General features: G+C 40.3%; 1 protein-coding gene across 1 annotated transcript in view; it reads left to right on the top strand.

Annotated features, from left to right (window-relative positions):
* Heatr5a (HEAT repeat containing 5A) overlaps positions 1-22,846 on the top strand; it is a 99,147-nt gene that overhangs the window by 1,765 nt on the left and 74,536 nt on the right. The window contains exons 2-9 of the mRNA XM_031357715.1: positions 7,921-8,132; positions 10,077-10,288; positions 14,916-15,024; positions 16,385-16,534; positions 17,090-17,264; positions 19,973-20,133; positions 21,435-21,690; positions 22,655-22,810. Coding sequence (XP_031213575.1) covers positions 8,007-8,132; positions 10,077-10,288; positions 14,916-15,024; positions 16,385-16,534; positions 17,090-17,264; positions 19,973-20,133; positions 21,435-21,690; positions 22,655-22,810 — 1,345 coding nt within the window. The 5' untranslated portion in view covers positions 7,921-8,006. The remainder of the gene's footprint in view (positions 1-7,920; positions 8,133-10,076; positions 10,289-14,915; positions 15,025-16,384; positions 16,535-17,089; positions 17,265-19,972; positions 20,134-21,434; positions 21,691-22,654; positions 22,811-22,846) is intronic.

Below are 22,846 nucleotides of genomic sequence, written 5' to 3'. Positions count from 1 at the left end.
TTTTTTTTTTTTTTTGTGGGTTTGATCTCAGGCCTTCATTATTGCTCAGCCAACCTTCCTACTTGCTGAACCATCTCCCGAGAATCCCAAAGTACCTTTAAAATTTCTTAATTATGATCTAAAATTAACACCATCAGTTTAAACTAATGAGTGTACTCTCTGTGGTAAAAAATTAAGGTTCCTTGTCTTTACCCTGTGCATTTTTATTTTCCACCCTCCATTCTTTGCAGCTTAATTTTTAAGAGGACATTTGCTACCACCTTCATTAACCTTTCTTGTGGATAAAATAAGGGGTTAACTTCTGAATACTCTAAATTCAACTATTAAATATACCAGATAACCCATTTAATGACATTTAGAATCCCTTCTGAGGATTCTTTGGAATTCTAGATCCAGTGTAGTGGTATGAGAGGCGTGGCAGTTCTGCCTAGTTTATGGTGCCTTAGTCTCTTGAGAGTGAAGGGGGAGGTTTTTTTTTTATGTTTCTGGTTGCTTTATTTATTTATTTATTTATTTATTTTAATTTAAGCATCAGTCTCCGTCTCTCCCTCCTCCATACTGAGAATCAAGTTGAGGACCTTGAGCCTCATCCCTCTCTTTTTAATATAGCATTCACTATGTCTATCATAAGTTAGTTTGCTCCAGACTTTTCTTTTAAACATGGCTAATGACAGAGTTGGATTACTAGATCAGGTAGAATATTATTGAGGCGTCAGTGTAGACCTGAAATTGAGTGTTTCTATAGCAAGAATCAAATGAGATTGCTTCTTGGCCTTTTAAAGATCAAGTGTAGAACAGAATGAGATATTAGAACCCTGAATAAATACTCTGCATATTGAAATTGGATGTGTGTCCAGAATTAAGCTTTTTTTTTAAAACATCATATGGGTACAGAATCTCTCAGTCTTAATTCCAAAGTCCAAAAAGCTATGAAATGTTTTTGTTAAATTCATTTGTTAGCAAGGCTTGAACTGATTAAGGTGCTTTTGAAACCATTATGCAATATATGTGTGTGTGTGTATATATATATATTATATATATGTATATATGTATGTATATATTGTATGTAATATATGTATATATATATTGCATATATATATACATATATGTGTATATATATGTGTGTGTGTGTGTGTATGTATAGCACCTTAATCAGTTTGTGTGTGTATGTGTGTATATATATATATGGGGGGGTGTGCACACAAACAAATATATATTGCTGTAGGAATAACAATCAGTTTGATGATCGAGGCCTTCCATGTCAACATAAAGGTTTGATGCAATAGGAGGTATATTTACTCTGTGAGATGGGTGGGCCATGACAATAGCTGCTGGAAGGCAGAGAAATAAGGAGTTATTCCAAGGAGCTGTCATTGTAAAATGAAGGGCGAGTGAAACAGGGAGTGAGAAGCAGTGTCTGCCAGGAAAGCCCTCAGGGCGCTGTGGCTCCAAGTTTTATGCTGGGTATTCTCTGCAAGCTATGAATTATAAGTGGAACCATCATGCGTCTTGGCCATGATGTAGAACCATGGAACTGGAACCATGAAGATGAACTGGACTGTTGGGTCATAGTGTGGTAAAGGGTGAGTCTGTGAGTGGTAACTGGAATAAGAGCTATAGGGGGTGGGGGAGGAATCTAAAGCGTATTGCGTCTAACAGTGAAACAAGGAAGTCTAGGTGGCAGATTGTGCAAGCAGCAAATATAAGGATAGGTTTTTGTTTTTTTGAAAAGTGAGTAAGGTTTCCTGTCCCAGCTTGCAAATTCTGCTGTGCTTGGGGATGATGGCATCTCATGCACTCGACAGTGCCTTATACCTCTGCTTTTAAAGATAGCTTTATCGAGGTGTCCCATTTCTTCCATCACTGTTAGCTGTCTGCTCTGGACTATTCCCGCTCTCAGGGGGGTTGCCTTTTCACAGTTAATGTAGCACACTATTCTACTCTGGCTAAAACCGAGATAGCTGGATTATTAATCATGTCAAAATGGAATGAATAGGCATTGAGGGATTTATGTCAAAGTTATGAGATCTTGAACAATAAATTGTTGTGTAGCCTGCTTTTTTTTTTTTTTTTTTTTTTTTTTTTACTTTCTGATACTGAACTTTCAACTAGGTACCAAATACTGTACATTGTGACTTTTAGAGGACTGTTGGGGGAGATGCAGACAAGTAAAGCTTCTTTTGGCGTCTGTGTGCCTTTGGGTTCTTGGATGTCCAGATGCAATCTTCCGTTTCAAAAAGAGGTGGGAGAGTTTGGTATGTGGACTGGAGAATGATGGTTTTTTAAAAAGAAATAGTAACCAAAGCTGAAATAATACTCTCAGTCCTTTCCGAGTCTTCCAAAGACTCTTTGGAAATAATGTCTCTGAAGAGCTTAGCGCGTTAATGAAAAGCTTCGGAGTGCTGGGCATATAGCAGCGTAAAGAGAAGAGAAGGAAAAGCAGGCTATAAGTTTCATAAGATGCCTCAGCAACTGTGGCAGTTGCTGCCATTAACAGCAGCCATCAGAAACCGTATGAAGTAGTTAAAGGAGCATAGACATTGAAGCTGGACACAGATGTTACTTCCTTCTATGGAAAGAGCGTTTTAGCTTTGAGCAGATTTTCTCCCCTCTCCTGCCTCTCGAGCTCCTTCCTTCTTTACTTCCTACTTTGCTGGTGATCAAACCCAGGGTCTCATACCTGCTATGTAAGGGCTTTACCACTGAGATATACCCCAGTCTAAAGGCAGATTTGTCTTTGTCTGTCATAATAATACTACTTAGAGCTGGGTCCGGCACCATAGGTCTGTAAAATAGCTGCTCTGGTGAGCTAAAGAGAGTGTGAGTTGGCAGAAACTAGACTCACCTGAATAGGGACCCTCAACTGAAGAATTGTCCTGATTACTCATTGATGTAGGTGGTCCATGCACTGTGGGCAGCGTTATTCCTAGGCACATGGGCCTTCTTGTATAAGAAAGATAGCAGACCAGTAAGCAGTGCTCCTCCATGGTCAGCTTCAGTTTTCAACTTCAGCTTCCCAACATGATCTTGCCCTGGTTTCCCTTAATGATGGCCATCGATAAACCTTTTTATCTCCAAGTTGGTTTTGGTCAGTAGTTTTTGTTTTGGTTTGGTTTGGTTTGAATTTGTTTTGTTTTGGATTTTCATTGTGTACTCCTGGCTGTCCTGGAAATGTAGACCTGGCTCTGTAGACCAGGCTACCCTCCAACTCACAGAGATCCACCTGCCTCTGCCTCCAGCATGCTAGGCACCACTGCCCAGCATTGGTGGGTTTAACAGGTTTTAACACAGCAACAGAAAGTAAACTAGGACAGACATTGGTAGCAGAGGGTGGGACGTTGCTGGAAGGACCTGACTGTGTGGTCTTTTATGCCTTTGACTGTTTAGTGAGTATTTGGGACCTTGGGTTGGAAAAGCCGTTGAGTATTTCACTTAAAGAGCTGTTGTGGGAGCTTAGTTAGAAGATAAGAATGCTGGGAGGAATGCAGATAGTAGAGGCCTGGCTTCTGAAACTTCAGAGGGAACTTGGAGATTATGAAAGCCACTTGTGTGATATATTCGAATTAAGAATATATGAAAATTGCACCTTTGGTTTACTGGGACAATAGATGCTGGTTAGCTAGAGCTGAGATCAACTCACCTCAGTATTACTGAGGTGAAATCTGGGGAATATTTCCTTAGGGTCAGCACACAGAAACTATGGTCCAGCAGGGCTTAAGGCTGCATCTCAAACTGGCAGCTGACCATAGTGTCATATGTGCCTCCTATGTGATGCTGGTTTTAGAGGCATGAAAGTAAAGGATTGGAGGGGTTCTGAGGAGAAGCTGAGATTTGACACCATGTAGCAGGTCAGAGTCCCTGAAGAGAGAGGCTTGGAGGCCATTGGTGAAGGTGTAGTCTCTGACAGACCCCAGCATATTAGGAATGCCAGGACTGTGGAGCGACCACTAAGCTGGTGTGAGCCTGTGAGGTGTGTGTGTGTGTGTGTGTGTGTGTGTGTGTTTTGCACGTAGCAGAGCTAGAGAAATGGAGCTTCCCAAGCCCAGAAGACTGAGTTCCAGATGATGGACATTGAGCCAAAGGATTTGATTTACGCTGTTAGATATTGTTAGTGCATTGATTTTAGTGTAGCTATGCTTGGTTTTTCCTCTTGGAATTGGAAGTGTGTATCTTATTTTTAATTATACAGGAGCTCTCAGTTGAGAAACAAGGTCATAAAAGGTCAAATATAGTTGTGCATGAAGAAGAGGAAGCTTTATTTAAGAAGTAGCAAGGTTCATTTAAGAAAATAAATGTTGCACACTTAAAAATATTGTATAGCCACCATAGTAAGTGATTGTAAATATTGGTAGCCATTAAGCTTGCTGTTGGCATTAGAGTTAGAGCAGCAGTTTTATGAAGTCATTTTTTTTTTTAAGCAATGACTAACTGTACTTCGAATAGTAGATCCTAGCCAGGTGTGATGTTGCATGACTCGTCCTAGCTACTCAAAAGGCTAAAGTAGAAAGCTCACAAGTTTAAGGTTAGCTTAGATGGTATAGCAAGACTTCATCTAAAAAGGGAAGCGCATGTCTAAACATGTTGCTGCATGTGTTCACTTTCAGTAGATAAATCAGTTTATAATCTCAACAGAATATGAGTGGGAGAGGAAAACTAGGGCAGTGAAATTCCTTTGTGTATGGAGTGTGCAGTTATAATAAAATTTAAAGAAGGCAACTGCATCTGTAGACATCATCCTAAAAGCCAGACTTGAAGTCAGAGCCTCTGTCTGCAGTATGTTTGCTTTTCCTGTTGGGAGCGAAGGTGTGCAGATCTCAGCTGGAAGTGGAAAGGTGAGGATGCCATAGGAGCTGCTGCTGCCCTCAAGAGTGCTTACATGAGGGGTGCATGGGAGGCATTAGTGGGAACTCTGTGCCCTGCTTATGGGCTCCAGCTTTTTTGCTGAATTATTTATTATCACATTGTATTAGCTATTTTGCTTCTTGATAGATCATTTTACACCACAATATTGCTGCTGTCTAAGGGAAAAAAATGTCTTTTCAGCAGTCCTGTTAACCTCCTGAAAGGGTAATTTGATTCTTAGATTGTCATTTACCCAGGTGATTATAAGAACATCTGTCTGTGCAGTAAGGTTATTGTCCCCTTGAGTTTTAGATATTAAGAACAAAAGTACAGTATGCTTAAGTTTCTCATGGGAAAGTATTTCTGTAGCATTTCTAAATTCTGCCTTTAATGTGAATATTTTAGCCAGTTCATTTTAATAATTCTTTTTCCTGTGTGCATGCATATAAGCATGTTTGGGACTTGGGGAACATGTGTGAGGGGGCTGTGCAGACAAAACCTGAGCATGCGTGTGGAGACTGGAAGTTGACCTCAGGAGTCTTCTTCCATCACTTTCCTCCTTATTCACTGAGGCATGGTCTGTGAGTTGAACCCAGAGCTGCTCATATGGTTAGTCTGACTTGCTTCAAGAATCCCAGTTCTCCCTCCCAAATGCTGGGACGAGAGGCATGTCACCAAGCCCAGTTAGCATTTACAAGGATAGGTTCTAGGATTCTAATTCTCATCATCACACTGGAATGGCGGGTTCACACTGAGCCATTTCATCAGCCCCATTTTGGTATTTTAAGAAAGGAAAGAGCTTTTAAACAAGAAGCTTGAATTCATGCTATTTCTGTAGAAATTAATTCTTAGAAGCGTTGTTTATATTGATCTTTTGGTTTTGTCCATTTGTTTTTTGTAAACAGGATTTGATTTAGCCCAGGATGGCTTTGGTTCACTTTGTGTGTCTACGGATAGATAATCCTTAACTATTTATTGCCTCTGATTCCCAAGTACTGGGGTCATCCACCACAACACCATGCCTGGATGTTTATATTGTTCTTTGTCCCTTAAAAGTGACACTTCTGAAAATAAACTAATTTGGGTTTGTTTGTTTTTGGGTGACTCTGGGTGCCACATCATACATACACAATAGTATGCATAGACATAGACATGCTGGCAGCACTGATGGGGAAGAAGCCACCTACATGGCTAGAGCACAGGTATGAGAGGATGGTTTTTGGATTTTGGGGGCACAGGTGGGTTTTTGGGTCAGGAATATGTCCTGGAATCTAGACATGGGTTCAAAGCAGCTAACACAAGTAAGATAAAGTGTGGGAATTCACTCAAGTCTTTTAAGGGACTTTCAGATATCTAGTAATTATGATGATCTGGTAGTGTAAGTATGTTATACTAGGAATCACTCAGAAAGAAAAAATAAAAATAAAAACCTTCCTACATCTCACACCTGGTTTTCTAGCTTTACTGGCTTTTCCATTAAAATAATTAGTTTTGTTTAGTGAACCATAAGGCATGCATTTTAAATATTTTAATTACCTATACAGTCAATCTTACTCTTAGCTATCTAATTTGGTTCTTTTTGATGTATTAGAGAATTCGTCTTCTGTGTATGTTATCTCACATGTATTTTGTATTGATGATAGCTGCTTCTCCTACAGCTGCTATGATGTTGGTTCCTAAAAGGGGTCTGTCTGTTCCTATGCAGGCTTCTGGGCTCAAGTGACCCTACCCTCTGTGTGTGTGTGTATCTGTGTGTCTGTGTGTGTCTCTGTGTGTGTGTGTGTGTGTGTGATCATAATTGTATACAAGTCAAAGGACAACTTGCAGGAGTCAGTTTTCTCCTTCTAGGACTTGAATTTAAGCTGTCAGGTTTGGTGACAAACACTTTGACCTGCTCAGCCATCTCTCTGGCCCTCAAATTGCTTGCTTGTTTGTTTGTTTGTTTCATTGGTTGATGATTGATTGATTGATTGATTGATCAGGAAAAAATGTTTGTTCATAACTAAACATGGATAGGATGACCTTGCTGGGGAGATGGGATGGCCTTAAACTTCCAGAGCTGCAAGTAGTTCTTTTTCTTTTTTCTTTTTTTTTTTTTAAGAATTATTTATTTATTTTATGTATGTGAGTACACTGTAGCTGTACAGATGGTTGTGAGCCTTCATGTGGTTGTTGGGAATTGAATTTTAGGACCTCTGCTCGCTCCTGTCAACTCTGCTCACTCAGTCCCTGCTTGTTCCGGCCCAAAGATTTATTTATTATTATACATAAGTACACTGTAGCTGTCTTCTGACACACCTGAAGAGGGTGTCAGTTTTCATTACTGGTGGTGGTGAGCCACCATGTGGTTGCTGGGGTTTGAACTCAGGGCCTTCAGAAGAGCAGTTAGTGCTCTTACCCACTGAGCCATCTTGCCAGCCCAAGTGTTTCTTTCTTTTTTTTTTTCCCTCCGGTTTTTCGGAAGAAGGTTTTTCTGTGTAGCTCTGGCTGTCCTGGAACTCACTCTGTAGACCAGGCTGGCGTCGAACTCAGAAATCTGCCTGCCTCTGCCTCCCAAGTGCTGGGATTATAGGCGTGCGCCACCACTGCCCGGCCCAAGTGTTTCTTTATTAGATAAGAGCAGACACTCTGGAGACCTAGGGAAGTGGTCAGCTTCACTAGGATTGCAGTAGTATGTCTAGATATTTGGTCACTTGTTAAATACCTATGACATGTTTAATACAAGGGCATTTAGGATACCACGAGTGCTGAAAGTCTAACCTAGGTGCTTGTTAGCTGACCCTAAAACTTGGAGAATACAAGTGGACTATCTCTTGGTTTTAGTGACTTGTTTTGTTTTGGTTTTGCCTGTTGACAGTCTGCCCTGTTTGGCCTGTCTGTCTTTTTGAGAGTAGACACTGAATGGGAAGATGGATCTGGGTCAGCTAACTGGACCGTACTATTGGGACCTTTCTGGGATTGACCTGCAGCAGTTCTAAAGCTATACTTAGCAGTGCTTTTGCTTCTGGTAGGACTCCCCAGCATTCTCATTGCCTTCCTCTTACTCACCTTTCAAAGCGTGTTGTTTCTCCATCGCAGGCTTGGTTCCTTAGGTGTATTGCACACACCTAAGGTGCACGCACATGAGAAGACTTGTGACCAGCTAAGAGAACCTGCTGCAAGGAATGGAATTAGCTCACAGCTTGCTACTCAATGAAGAAGCATCCAGTCAACTAGGTGAAGTTCAGAAGGCTGAGTTTATTTTCGAGTGGTTGAGATACTTGGAGAAACTCCTGCTAGCAACAAACAGGGTGGGTAACATTGCAAGAGCTGATTTTTTGTTTGTTATGCTCTGTTATGTGCCAGTAATGTTTGGTTCCATTTGTTTCTTTTCTTGCTTTGTCCATAGTCACCTATTAGATAAATTTCTTAAGACTTAGCAGTGAAATATGATGGATTTCTTGTCCCTTCCGAAATGTCTCTTTTAATTTTACTAGTTCAAAAAAGCAAAAAGATATCAGCCAATATTTGTTGTATTGCTTTAAAGATACATGAAACACTTGGGCTGGATACAGATCAATAGTAGTGTGCCGAGCTTGCATGAAACCTTGAGTTCAGTACTCTAAAGTCTGTCCATCCATCCATCCACCCACCTATACATACATATATACATACATATGCACGCATATACACACATATACACACCACTTACCCACAACCACATTGTGGATCAACTTTATTATCTTTTGCATCTTGTATTTCTCCAAATATGTAAAGTTCTGATGTCCTGTGGTACTAAACAATCCTGTTGGAATTTTATTTTCAAAAGCTGTAAAAAATATAAAGAGAATATGAATTGAAAAGCTCTTTTATAAACATACTCCTTCTCATAAAGCTCAAGAAGTTGATACAAAGAAAGAAAACTGAGTTCTCATACTGTGGGCCTGCCTTGTGCTCAAGTGTCATCTAAAATGAGGATCACAGTGTGGTGTGTAATGCAAAAGGGATACAAACACACTGCTCATGGGAACAGCACACACATGCACACACATGCACCCAAACACACATGAATGCTTGTAGGATCTAACAAAAAAAACAAATGTTTGTTCATTTAAAAACTGATTTTAAATAATTTGAAGACCATTCTCATTCTGAAATAATTTATTGTTACCAGGTTCAAATATAAAAGATTTGATGAATTATTTGCTTACCTTCAAGAATTAAAAGCTTAGCAGTGAACTGTGGCGGAATCCTTGTCCCTTCTGAAGTGTCTTTTAATTTTATAATAAAATTAGCTAGGTTTAGGGAAATAAGCTAAGCTAAGCTGGAGAGATGGCTCAGTTGTTAAGAACACTGGCTGCTTTTCCAGAGGACCCAGCTTTGATTCCTAGAACTCACAGCATTTCACAACCATCTATGACTCCAATTTTAGGGGATTCTATGTCCTCTTCTGGCTATGTCCTTGGGTGTACTGTGGTGCATACATATGGGCAAAACAATATACATAAGATTTTTTTAAAAAAAGAAAAGGAAAAAAAACGGGGTTTTTTGAGACGATTTCTCTGTGCTGTGTAGTCCTGGCTGTTCTGGAACTCTCTGTAGACCAGGCTGGCCTCAAACTCAGGAGTCCCACCTGCCTCTGCTTCCTGAGTGCTGGGACTAAAGGCGTCTGCCACCATGCCCAACTGGAAAAGGTTTTGTTTTTCATTTTTTGGTTTTTTTTAAGATAAAATTCTGTCTAGTAATTGAACACACCCTAAGTTGAGGAATTGAGGCCTCAGTGAGCACCGAGTGCCATTAGTGCTGGAGTGACTTCTTTTCAGAGAGCACCCAGGTAGAGTAGAGTGGAACTGTTGGCATCTGCACGCATTCACTTATATAAAAAGAAAACTGTGCTAGACTTAGGGAAAGACTTGAGAATTCAGGAGGCTGCTGCAGGCCTGCTTCTTGTTTGGGGTTTTAGACTGCCACCTTGATTGCTCGCATAAGTAAATGGGGGAGAGCCGGCTTAGTAAGAAGCTATAAAATCACAAACTTGTGCATCTTTCAAACAGACATAGATGAAATGGATCTCCATCTCTGTTAATGGACTGTAGTGTGTTTCAGAGCTTCCTTTCCGTGCTAGCAAAGTGAAGAACCACTTGTTACACAGCACAGTATCCGCCCGAGTCAGCAACTGCGCGCCTCAGTCAGAGCGTTGAGTGTCCCTGGACGGGTCACGCTCACTGCCTTGTCTCCCCTTGCCTCCTCTGTAGGACGACGTCAGGGAGAAGCAGAAGGCTCTTGTTGAGCAACTGCTGTCCTTGCTGAACAGCTCCCCGGGGCCTCCCACGCGCAAGCTCCTGGCTCAGAACCTGGCCATACTTTATAGTATTGGAGACACATTTTCTGTTTATGAGACAATCGACAAATGTAATGACCTTATCCGTAGCAAAGATGACTCTCCAAGTTACCTTCCCACCAAACTGTAAGTTAAACATTAAAACCTAATGATACAAAATACTGTTTCCTTGTATGGTTCTTCTAAAGTATATAAACTTTGACAGTTGTTTTTGTTTGTTTGTTTATTTTTTTGTTTTTCGAGACAGGGTTTCTCTGTGTAGACCAGGCTGGCCTCGAATTCAGAAATGCGCCTGCCTCTGCCTCCTAAGGGCTGGAATTAAAGGTGTGTGCCGCCACTGCCCAGCAACAGCTGTGTTTTTTTTTTTTTTAAATATTTATTTATTTATTATATGTCAGTACACTCTAGCTGTCTTCAGACACTCTAGAAGAGTGCGTCAGATCTCGTTCCGGATGGTTGTGAGCCACCATGTGGTTGCTAGGAATTGAACTCAGGACCTTCAGAAGAACAGTCAGCGCTTTTAGCCACTGAGCCATCTCTCCAGCCTGACAGTTGTTTTTGAAATTAAGCATAAATTCATTTTGTTTTGAGTTTTCTTTTTTTGCCTTTTGATTGATTGATTTTGAGGCAGGGTCTCTCTATGTAGTCCTAGCTGTCCTGGAACTCCCTCTGTGGGTCATGCTGGCCTTGAACTCACAGAGATTCGTCTGTGTCTGCCTCCTGGATTTTGGAATTAAAGGCATTTGCCACCATGCCCAGTTTGATTCAATTTCTAATCTTTTAAAAAATAAAATTTAGCTGGGCAGTGGTAGCATGGACCTTTAATCCCAGTACTTGGGAAACAGGCAGGCGAATTTGTGAATTTGAGGCCCACCTGGTCTATAGTGTGAGCTCAGGACAGCCAGGCTACGTAGAAAAACCCTGTTTCAAAAAACCCAAAAACAAACAAACAAAAACCATTTTGCTGTCAAGAAAGTCCTTTTAAGAAGTCCTAAGTCCTTTTAGTGGAGCTGGAGAGATGGCTCAACTGTTAAGGTTCTTGATGCTTTACAGAAAACCTAGGTTCAGTTTTCAACATCCATATGTTGGCTCACGACGGCCAGTAACTCCAGTACCAGGAGATTCAGTGCCCCTGCCCCCTTTTAACCTCCACAGGCACCAGGAATGCATGTGATGCACATACATACATATAGGCAAAATACTCATACACATAAAATAATTCTTTAAAAAAAAATTAGGTGCCAAGAATATATAACTCAGAAGTAGAACACATGCCTAGCATTCCGAAGGCCCAGCACTAAGTAACAGTAAGATGGGAATGTCACTCATGGCCTAGCATTCACAAAGGGCCTTGGCTTCAATCCCTGATACTGTAATTAATAATCACAACAACAAAAAGACTAATTAAGACATGTAAGTCTACCTTTAAGATTGAAAACATCTTCCTTAAGAATGTTTTCAGTCCTTCAGATGTTGTTTATTCTTTTATTAAGTTCTTAATAGTAAACTAAGACAAAAGAAAATATAAGTTAAAGGTAGAGACTTCACCCCAATTAAAATCATTTTAAGGATGTGGAGGGGGCTGGTGAGATGGCTCAGCGGATAAGAGTACTGACTACTCCTCCAGAGGTCCTGAGTTCGAGTCCCAGCAACCACATGGTGGCTCACAACCATCTGTAATGAGATCTGATGCCCTCTTCTGGTGTGTCTGAAGACAGCTACAGTGTACCTTGTATATAATAAATAAATAAATCTTTTAAAAAAAAAAAGGATGTGGCGGGATGGCTGAGGGGTTAAGAGCATGAACTACTCTTCCAGAAGACCTTAGTTGGATTCCTAGCACCCATGGGCAGGCAGCTCACAGTTGCCTTTGACACCAGCTCCAGGGTTATCTGATGCCCCCTCCTGGCTTTTGTGAGCACTGCGATCATATACACATATACAGGCATAAACATACCCACATCATTTTGTAAAATTTTAATATCTGAAGATACTCTCCAAAATATAAAAAGTACAACCATGAGAACAGCAGAAGTTTTTTTGTTAAGTTTTATTGCAATATGATAAGAAAAGTTACATGATTTCAATTTATCTGAATTTGTTAACATTTAAAAACATTTTAAGTAAATAGAATTAAATCACATTCTTGTTTTCCTTTTGTACCCCAACTCTTCCCAGAGAACCCCCTCCTGCAATACCTACAATATCTTTTTGTCATATTCTTTAAAATTTATAAAATATTATAACAATAAAAATGAGTATTGTAAAAGTTATTTGATATAAAACAACAATAAATTTAACAGTCTTATGTAGATGCTTGCCTATGGCAATACTGAAAATACAAATGTTTTTCTCAAATTTAAATTTTAAATAACTCCAAATGTATTAACTGTATATTTCAAAATAATACATCACTACTAATATTTTCTTTGGGTTTTTGTGGTTTTTTTTTGTTTAGCCCTGGCTGTCCTGGAACTCACTCTGTAGACCAGGCTGGCCTTGAACTCAGAAATCTGCCTGCCTCTGTCTCCCAAGTGCTTGGATTAAAGGCATGCGCCACCACTGCCCATAATATTTTCTTAAATGAACATAAATATATAAAGTGTTTTTGTTTGTTTGTCTGTTTTATATTTAGTGGAGCTTTAAATCTTGGCTCTTACTGTGGTAACTTGATACAAGAGTTACAAACATCAAGCAAAACATTCAATCTCACTCTTTGTTGTTCTCTTACAAGCCCCCTCCCAATTTAATTGTCTACATTACTTTTGGGTATATAAATACTTTTAAAATATGTAAGCTGTTCGAAAACCATGGTATACTCTAAAAACATGAAATAAGCAATACTACTAATAGAGAAGCTGAGATAGAAGCAGCAAGATCTCAAGACCATTATGTTGTACACAACAAGACACTGTCACAAACAAACTGCAAGTGTATATGGATTATAAAATATTGGACTTATTTCTCCAATTACCAAATTAGAGAGACCATTGGATGACACTCAGCAAATTTCTAATTCCTCATATTTTTGGATTTCAATCGATTAGGATATGTTGGTAATAGTAATTTTCATATTAAGATATTAAGAAAAAGTAATTGGTACTTCCTGTTGTTTTTGTTGTAAGAGGTGGAATTAGGTTTGCGTTGATTTGTTGAAAGATTACTTTCTTGCTTCTTCTAGGGTGTAATTTCTCTCCTTATGTTGATGTTTTTCATCTATTATCCTTTGTAGGACTGGATTTGTGGAAAGATATTGTGTAAATTTGGGTTTGTCGTGGAATATCTTGTTTTCTCCATCTGTGGTAATTGAGAGTTTTGCTGGGTATAGTAACCTGGACTGGCATTTGTGTTCTCGAATGGTCTGTATGACATCTGCCCAGGATCATCTAGCTTTAATAGTCTCTGGTGAGAAGTCTGGTATAATTCTGATAGGCTTGCCTTTATATGTTACTTGACCTTTTTCCCTTACTGCTTCTAAAATTCTTTCTTTGTTTAGTGCATTTGGTGTTTTAATTATTATGTGACGGGAGGAATTTCTTTTCTGGTCCAGTCTATTTGGAGTTCTGTAGGTTTCTTGTATGTTCATGGGCATCTCTTTCTTTAGGTTAGGGAAGTTTTCTTCTATAATTTTGTTGAAGATATTTACTGGCCCATTACATTGGGAATCTTCACTCTCTTCTATACCTATTATCCTTAGGTTTGGTCTTCTCATTGCATCCTAGATTTCCTGGATGTTTTGGGTTAGGAGCTTTTTGCTTTTTGCATTTTCTTTGACTGTTGTGTCAATGTTTTCTATGGTGTCTTCTGCCCCTGAGATTTTCGCTTCTATCTCTTGTATTCTGTTGGTGATGCTTGCGACTATGACTCCTGATTTCTTTCCTAGGTTTTCTATCTCCAGGGTTGTCTTTCTTTCTGATTTCTTTATTGTTTCTATTTCCACTTTTAGATTCTGGATGGTTTTGCTCATTTTCTTCACCTGTTTGATTGTATTTTTCCTGTAGTTCTTTAAGGGATTTTTGTGTTTCCTCTTTAAAGGCTTCTAGCTGTTTACCAGTGTTCTCCTGTATTTCTTTGAGGGTGCTACTTATGTCTTTCTTGAAGTCCTGTATCATCACCATGAGAAGTGATTTTAGATCTGAATCTTGCTTTTCCGGTATGATGGTGTGTCCAGGACTTGCTATGGTGGCAGAGTTGGGTTCTGATGATGCCAAGTTACCTTGGTTTGTGTTATTTTCTTACGCTTCCACCCCCCTCCCCCCCAATCTGGTTATCTCTAATGCTACCTGCTCTTGCTAAATCTGACTGGAGCCTGTCCTTCCTGTGATCCTGGTTGTGTCAGAACTCCTCAGAGTCAAGCTGTCTCTGTGATCCTGTGATTCTGGGATCCTGTGACACTGAACTTGTTAGAGAACCTAGGAGTGGAGCTTCCTCTGGGTGTTGTGGGACTGGCTGTGGAGCTTGTGCCCAAGGTCTGCTGGGGCACCAGCCCAGACAGACCGGAAGAAACCTGAGCCACTTGGCTGGTGGGTTCCTTTGTGCCTGGTCCCAGTTACTCCTGGTGTTGGGACTGATGTTGTGTCCTCCTCACCTCTGATCCTGGGAGTGTTAGAGCTCCTGGGAGTGGAGCTTCCTCTGGGTGTTGTGGGCAAGAACAGCAGAAGTTTTAATCGTCATGTTTACATAGTCTTAATGATTTTTATGCCCTGTCCACCTTTTTAGTCATGAAATTTTTTTTCTAATTTAAATGTTTCAGTGCTGCTGTGGTGTGCTTGGGTTCCTTGTACAAGAAGTTGGGTAGAATACTGGCTAATGGCTTTACTGACACAGTGGGGAATATTCTTAAAGCTATGAAGAGTGCAGAGGTAAGTACAACTGAAGAACAGCGTGATACCATTTTATGTGTTCATATGTCTGGAGTTAACGAAAGGTTTACTTTTTTTAAGTGTGTGAAGTATCTGTGTGACTTTATCTATCAATTAAATTATCTAGAATATGTATAATACCTGGGAAATAGATTAGACATTATCCTGGCATTGGAAAGGAGTAAGCAATGTGTAGTTAGAGGGAAAGAACAGATACTTTTATGGAGTTGTATGTGTATGTGCACATGTGTGTGTATAGCTTTTTTGTTTGTTTTGTTTTTTGTTGTTGCTGTTGTTTTTGTTTTTGTTTTTTGTTTTTTGTTTTTTGTTTTTTGTTTTTTTTCGAGACAGGGTTTCTCTGTGTAGCCCTGGCTGTCCTGGTACTCACTCTGTAGACCAGGCTGGCCTCAAACTCAGAAATCCACCTGCCTCTGCCTCCCAAGTGCTGGGATTAAAGGCGTGTGCCACCACTGCCTCAAATCTTGACAGACAGCAGAGAAGGCCACTAAGAGAGGGTCCTGTAACACACACACACAAACACACACACACACACACACACATGCAGATGCACATATACCCACATAAACATATACATGCATATGTACAAACACATACATATGCAAACATATATATACACATACACACATACATACATACATACATACATACACATAAACATAAAAACATACATACACACACAAGCACATATACACATGCATACATGTACATATACACATGCATACACACACAAACGCATATACATAAACACATACTATATGTATACATTGCACATGCATATACACCACCGCCCGGTGTGTGTGTGTTTTAGTGTTATTTTTATTTTATGTGTTTTTGTCTTTTGCCTACATGTGTGTATATGCGCCACAAGCTGCCTGGTGCTCCTTAGAGGTCAGACGAGGCCATTGGATCCCCTGAAATAAGTTACAGATGACTGTGAGCTGCTTTGGGAGCTGAACCTGGGTCTTTTGCTAGAGCAGTCAGGGCTCTTAACTGATGAGCCAACTCTCCAGCCCTTGGTTTTTGGTGGTGAGATTGAACATGGAGCCTGGCTAGACAAGTACTCTCACTGAGGTACACTATAGCTCAGGTCTGAGCCTCACAGAGTGCTGGGATGTAATATGTGCAGATAGTACTTCATGTTGAGATAGATGTAATACGTACAGACAGACAGCACTTTTAAATAGGAGCTGAATGATCAGTGTTCCTTGATATCAGAATAAGTTGGTGAGTATATAAAGAAGCCTGAATTTTCTTAAATCTGAAATAAACACAGTGCTTAGTCCTGTTCTTTGTGTAGACTTCCAGGTTATTCCTTACATTGTTCTTTTCTTTTTGGCAGTCTCAAGGCCGCTATGAGATCATGCTGAGTCTGCAGAGTATACTAACTGGACTGGGTGCTGCTGCTGCACCGTGCCACAGGGACATTTACAAGGCCGCCCGGTCCTGCTTGACAGACAGATCCATGGCTGTCCGATGTGCTGCTGCCAAGGTAAAACGGTCTAGTGGTCACTTTCCTAAACCATATACAAAGGGAGTGAAGTCCCCTCCACGTGATATTAGAGCTGTAGCCCTAGAAATCAGCTCAGGGGCTCCTCATGCTGACATGCGGAACCAGAGGCCAGGAAAAAAAAGCTTCTACACTTACTGATACATGTATGTCCTCTCCGTATCTGTGTGAACCAAAATGTGTATGTTTAGATTTATTATTGTTCCTTTTTTAAAAAATTATCCTTGACATAGTTGACTGAGCAGAACAGTGAAGCCACTTGTTACTGCTTGAATGATTCTCATTGTTGCTTAGATTTAACAGGTTGACTTTAAAGGATATTTTTAAAACAAAAATGTGCTTCTGGGAATTAGAAGGAGGTTGTCCTCTTACCTCTTTTGTAATTATATATATTAATAGTTCTTGGTTATTCTGGTCAGCATAGAAAATAATGTGAGCTTGTAGTTTTGTTAGACTATTATATTTCTACAACTTACATAGATCGAACCTGACATTTGTATTTTGTTTCTTCATTAATTTGTGTGTACATTTGCATAGTGTCTTCTTGAACTCCAGAATGAGGCCATCTTTATGTGGAGCACAGACCTGGACAGTGTGGCCACACTATGTTTTAAGTCCTTTGAAGGTTCCAATTATGATGTGCGGATATCAGTTTCAAAACTGCTGGGTACAGTGTTGGCTAAAGCTATAATTGCTAAGCATCCAGGAACAGGTAAAATTATTTAATTACTTTCAGAGTGTCTTCTTTAACTTAATCTCCTGTGTTGACAATACATGTAACATTACAACTACCCATTCTTAATTTTTGAGAAGCAGAATATAAATCAGTTGTAGTTCACAAACATTGTTACATTGTTATAGGTCCTAAGATGTTATTCTCAGACAATTCAGTAAAAAATTAGAGGAAAAAACCCAAATAATTCTAGAAGTATAGTGTGCTTTATTCAATTATTGTCTTCTTTAAAAAAAGAATTTTGGCCAGGCAGTGATAGCATACACCTTTAATCCCAGCACTTTGGAGGTGGAGTCAGAGGCAGAGGCAGAGGCAGTGGCAGAGGGATCTTTGTGAATTTGAGACTAGCCTGGGCTACAGAGTGAGTTCCAGGATAGTCAGGAATACACAGAGAAATCCTATCTCAAACAAACAACCAACAATAACAAAAAAGATTTTAAATTATTTGTGTTATTCAATAAGACATAAGGCCTAAATTTTTCAAATTATTTTAAGACTGTATCTTATTATATTTGGCTTTTTTTCTAGATTGGTTAAACAGCACACCTGATATTTCAAACAGATGTTTGGAATTTATTCTATTTGGACATTTTTGTTTTATTAGTTTTATAGTAAGCAAGCATAGGTATGTTTTAAAACATACCCATAGTGTATGTATAACATTGATGAATAATTGAAAACTTTATCATTCTATCTTCAGTGATAAAAAGCTTACACAAATAGACCCTGACTCCGATATCCTCAGCTCAGAAGGCAGAAGCTGAGCAGTTTAAGATGTGCAGAATCCTAAGGCCCACCTAATTTAATCTAAACTCTTACTGTAAGAGATCAATATTGGCCCAGGACTCCCAAGACCAAGTTCTCAACACATAGAATTATTTGCCCCAGAGGGACAGAAGGCAGGGGTAAGAGGCAAAGACGGGAGATAAAGGATGAGCGAGAAGGAGGAGAACAGAGGAGAGGAGCAGGGGGGGTATTTGTCTTGAGAACAAAGGACTGCCTCTGGATAGAGAGAACACAGGCTTGGCACATAGGAAAATGGCAGTTTATAAAGGTACCAAGGGAAACCCCAAGTTAGGATGAGGTGTTTAACTTTAATTTGGCATGATAGTTAGATGAGCCAAGGGGGGCCTTTGATGGCTGGACTTTAATAGTTTGATAGCTGGACCTTGGTAGTCAGCTTCCAGGAAGAAGTGGCTAGATAAGGGAATAGACTTTGGTGGCTAGCTTTAGGAATGTAATCTAATAGGTTTTGGCAAGGCAGAGGGGGTGGGGGAAGGACAAGGCCTGCCAGACCATGTTTGCCACACTTGGGCTGGATTGAGTCCCTTCCCCATATTGAGTCCCTTCCCCATGTTTATCCCTACCCCATATAATTTGTGTGTACATTGTTTGAAAACATTATTATAGAGGTAATTCATTGTTCTATAGAGGAAGAATCTACTGTTTCTTTGCTCTTCAACTAGGGGTGAGAGAGGACAGAAGTGCCACCATGTTAGGCTCACACGGGAAATAGTAGCACTCCTTTAGGTACAGTCTCCTCATTCTCCAAGTGAGACCCACAGTCATCACAGGAAACTTTTACTCCATAGTCTCTCCTAGTCTTGTGATTCACTCAGACATTTGTATTTGGAGAGGGTCAAGCAGGTTGTGCAGGGATGAAGGCACATATATATGTGTGCGCGCACTTGTGAATACGCGCACACACTCACCCAAATCAGGAAAAAAAATTACATTTAAGAGGTAAAAATCTTAAAGTCACCTAAGAATTTGAGATTAGAACAAATGTTTATTCAGACTCTCTTAAAAATGTTAATTACATAGCTGCACAGATAGTCCTTAGCAGTGGAACACTGGTGGAGTAAATAACACAGTGTAGAACTGCATTATAAAAGTGCTTATTGAATTTCCTCAGTTTCTGTTGTTATGTCTCTGTTTTCATTTCTGATTTTATTAACTTGAACACTGTCTCTGTACCCTCTGATTAGTCTGGCTATGGGTTTATCTATCTTGTTGCTTTTCTCAAAGAACCAATTCCTGGTTTTGTTGATTCTTTGTATAGTTCTTTTTGTTTCTATTTGGTTGATTTCAGCCCTGAGTTTGATTATTTCCTGCCGTCCATGAGGGCACTTAGGGCTTCTTTTTGCCTCAAGGCTAGGGATTGAACCTACAGCTCTATGTTCTAGGCAAGCATTATGCCACACAGCTACATCCCTAGCCCTCCCAGGGTTCATCCTGATGGACCATTAAATTGTCTTGTGACTTCTTTTGTGTATTAATATTCAGAATTCCTGTGAATTTTACATTACATTTGGATTTTTAGTTTTTCTGTCAATATGCTTGCTTTTGGAAAATAGAGACCATATATAAATGTGGCTCAGTAGCAGAGCATGTGCTTACAGTGCGCAGTTCTCTGGATGGATTTCCAGCACAAAAAAGTAAGTAAGATGATTGTGCATTAAAATTCAGTCTGTACACTGAGCCACCAACCAGGCAGCATACACCAGCTGATATGAGGCCCCTAACACATATACATTAGAGGACTGACAGACCTGGACTCAGTCCAAGAGGATGCACCCAACCCTCGAGAGACTTGGGGAGTGGGGAGGTCTGGTGGGGGTCATCCAAATTCTCTTTAAAAGGTTCAGTCTGTGAATGATGAATTGCTGTTTTGTTCTTGGTCCTAGCAGGCTCTCGGCAGAGTGCTCGCAGAGTCTCACTGGAGGAAGTTCTGGAACTGCTGGGAGCAGGGTTTCTACGTGGGAGTTCAGGATTCCTTCGAGCCAGTGGGGACATGCTGAAGGGAAGCAGTTCAGTCAGCAGAGACGTTCGAGTTGGAGTTACTCAGGTCAGAATCAGAACTCAGTCACCTACATGTAATTTTCACTGGCCTCTAGCCAGAGTTTTAGTATCTGACTTCATAGTGCAAAGTCACTGGTTCTGCTCATATGGTATTCTGTTCAAATACCTAGGGTGAACCTAAAACAGTTGTAAAAACAAGGTTACCAATTAAGAGCCTTTTATAAACCAAACGTGGTTTTAATTTTTAGTAATGGGTTTTACTTAGTTCCTTTAAACCAGTCATTTTTTCTTTCCTGTGCTGTCATGTGTCTCATGGCTTATCGTGTCTCCCACCATAGTTGTGAACGCTTATGCAACACAACTTAAATAGCAGTACATATTACTTAATGTGTCAAGATAACATACGATTTTAACTCCTGCAGAAGATCATGGCATACAAGCTATGTGTTTGCTGTGTAATTTTCTGTCCTTAACACAGATTTTAAAGTTAAACTCTTGGAAAGGTTTCTTAGAATAAAACACTCTGAAGGCCACACTGCAGCGTGACCCAAACTGGCTTCTTCCTGGGTGTTGTGATTCCTCAGACTACTTTAGAAAAGCCGTGATGGGCCGCACTGGACTGGGGATGAAGCTCTTGCCTGCCGTGTACAAGATCTTTGTCTACATCCCTAAAATTTACTAAGTCCAGCCAAAAAAATGAAGCCAGTGCATGCTGAAGACTTTAAGTGAACAATTTAAAATAAAATAAAAATCTATGTGCACCCTGATGGCTCATGCTGTGTGACTAGTTCATGACATGAGAGCTCTCCAGAGTGACTGTAAACTGTTTCCATGTTTCGAATCGCCAGAGAAGACTGCTTGCTTTTGTATCTGGGGTAAGACAAGCTATTCACATTTATGGAGATAAAGAGCAGCAGCTCATCTCAGTGAACTTTCTTAGGGTCTCTAGAAAAGTCCTTCAGAGTTACAGTATCGGAGTGTAGCTGATAAAAGGTGTCCATGTGTTTGAGTTCAGCTTGCTTGTTTATGAGGTCAAGTAGGCCTTTGTTTCTAGAAGCCAGGGACACATTTTACAAATTATCTGGCAATAGCTCTTTTCAGAACATTTGCAGAGCCTGGCCATAGTAGAATAGAGGTGCAACAGAGGTGGAATCTGCACTGAAAGGCTGTATGTAACTCCAGTCTGGCCACAAACAAACACCTAATGCTGCACTAGCTGGATCAGGTGACTGAGTCAGGGGAGGATACAGTGTGGAGCAGAAATTCCGCATATTTCTGTGAACAAAAAAGATGTTGATTTGCAACTGAAATGATCAAATTTTGAAGATGAAATTGCTTTCTTTTTAGGCTTACGTGGTATTTGTTTCAACATTAGGAGGAGCTTGGCTAGAGAAGAATCTTGCTGTCTTTCTTTCCCATGTCCTAAGCCTTGTATCACAGTCGAATCCTAAAGCCACACAAACACAGGTTGACGCCGTCTGCTGTCGCCGCTGTGTCTCATTCATTCTTCGCGCGACTCTAGGAGGCCTGCTTGGAGAGAAGGCTCAGATCGCTGCAGCACAGGAGATCTGCCAGGCCGTTTGGAGGCTAAAGAGAGTCATGGGTATGGATCCACAAAAACAGTCCACTTTACCAGTGTCAGGAACCAGCCTTGAAAAGCAATGCTTCTGTATTGCTATAACAATTTTTACTCATGCGTGTATGTCTCCATGTTCTGTATCTACACACATGTATGTTGAGTGCCTTAGGAGCTCAGAATAGGTCATCAGATCCTCTGAAGCTTGAGTGGTTGTGAGCCACCCATCATGGGTGCTAGGAGTCAGGTCCTCTGGAAGAGCAGAAAATGCTTATAACCACTGAACCACCCCTCTAGTCCCATAACAAAAATCTCGAAGGCTGGCTATAACAGTTCCTTAGAATCCATGTTAATGTTCCTATACAACTTAAGATGATTGCTGTTTTTAAACTGGCTATTTCAGGTTATATGTTGTCTGCTCTGATCACCCTGAATTTTTCTTACTTGATACTAGCTAAAATGTGGGAAAGTGGTGTCTCGAGTTTTCCTTGTCATTGTCCACAGCTGATAGAGCAAGAAATCTGATCATGTTGTGTGAATTGAATCTTGGCTCAGGGGCTGGAGAGTTGGCTCAGTGGTTAAGAGTACTTGTTGTTCTTGAAGAGGACCTGGGTTTGATTCCCAGCTACCTACATGGTGATTCATAACTGTCTGTAACTCCAGTCCCAAGGAATCTGACACCTTCGTCTGACCTCCTCAAGGACCACGCATACATGTTTTGTACATACACACATGCAGGCAAAATGCTCATACATATAAAATAATAAAATTATCTAAAAAAATATTTTTCAAGATATCTATTAGTTCAAACTCAGTTTATCCTTCACGTGATTGCCCATTTAAACATTCCACTTACCTCCCCAAGGGTTTCCTGCTGATCAAGTGGATGTACTGTGTTCACTTTGCCTTATGCTTTTTTGCTCCTAACACTGAGTTCCTATGATGTGTGTTTATAAAAGTGATGCGTAAGTCGTTCCTGTGTTTCTGGCAGATGCTGTACTGAGTGATGGGAACGTGGAAACCCGTCTCAGTTCCACAGATGTAGCAGCCAGCCAGCATACGCTGGTTTGCGCATTACAAGAACTTGGAAATCTCATACACAGTCTCGGCACTACAGCTGCACCATTGCTCCAGGATTCCAGTACAGGTAGATCTGTTGTTTGTGATCGTCTCAGTTCTGCAT

The sequence above is a fragment of the Mastomys coucha genome, unplaced genomic scaffold (assembly GCF_008632895.1).
Source record: "Mastomys coucha isolate ucsf_1 unplaced genomic scaffold, UCSF_Mcou_1 pScaffold6, whole genome shotgun sequence".
In the NCBI taxonomy this organism is placed as follows: Eukaryota; Metazoa; Chordata; class Mammalia; order Rodentia; family Muridae; genus Mastomys; species Mastomys coucha.
This window is presented reverse-complemented; position numbering and strand designations above follow the sequence as displayed.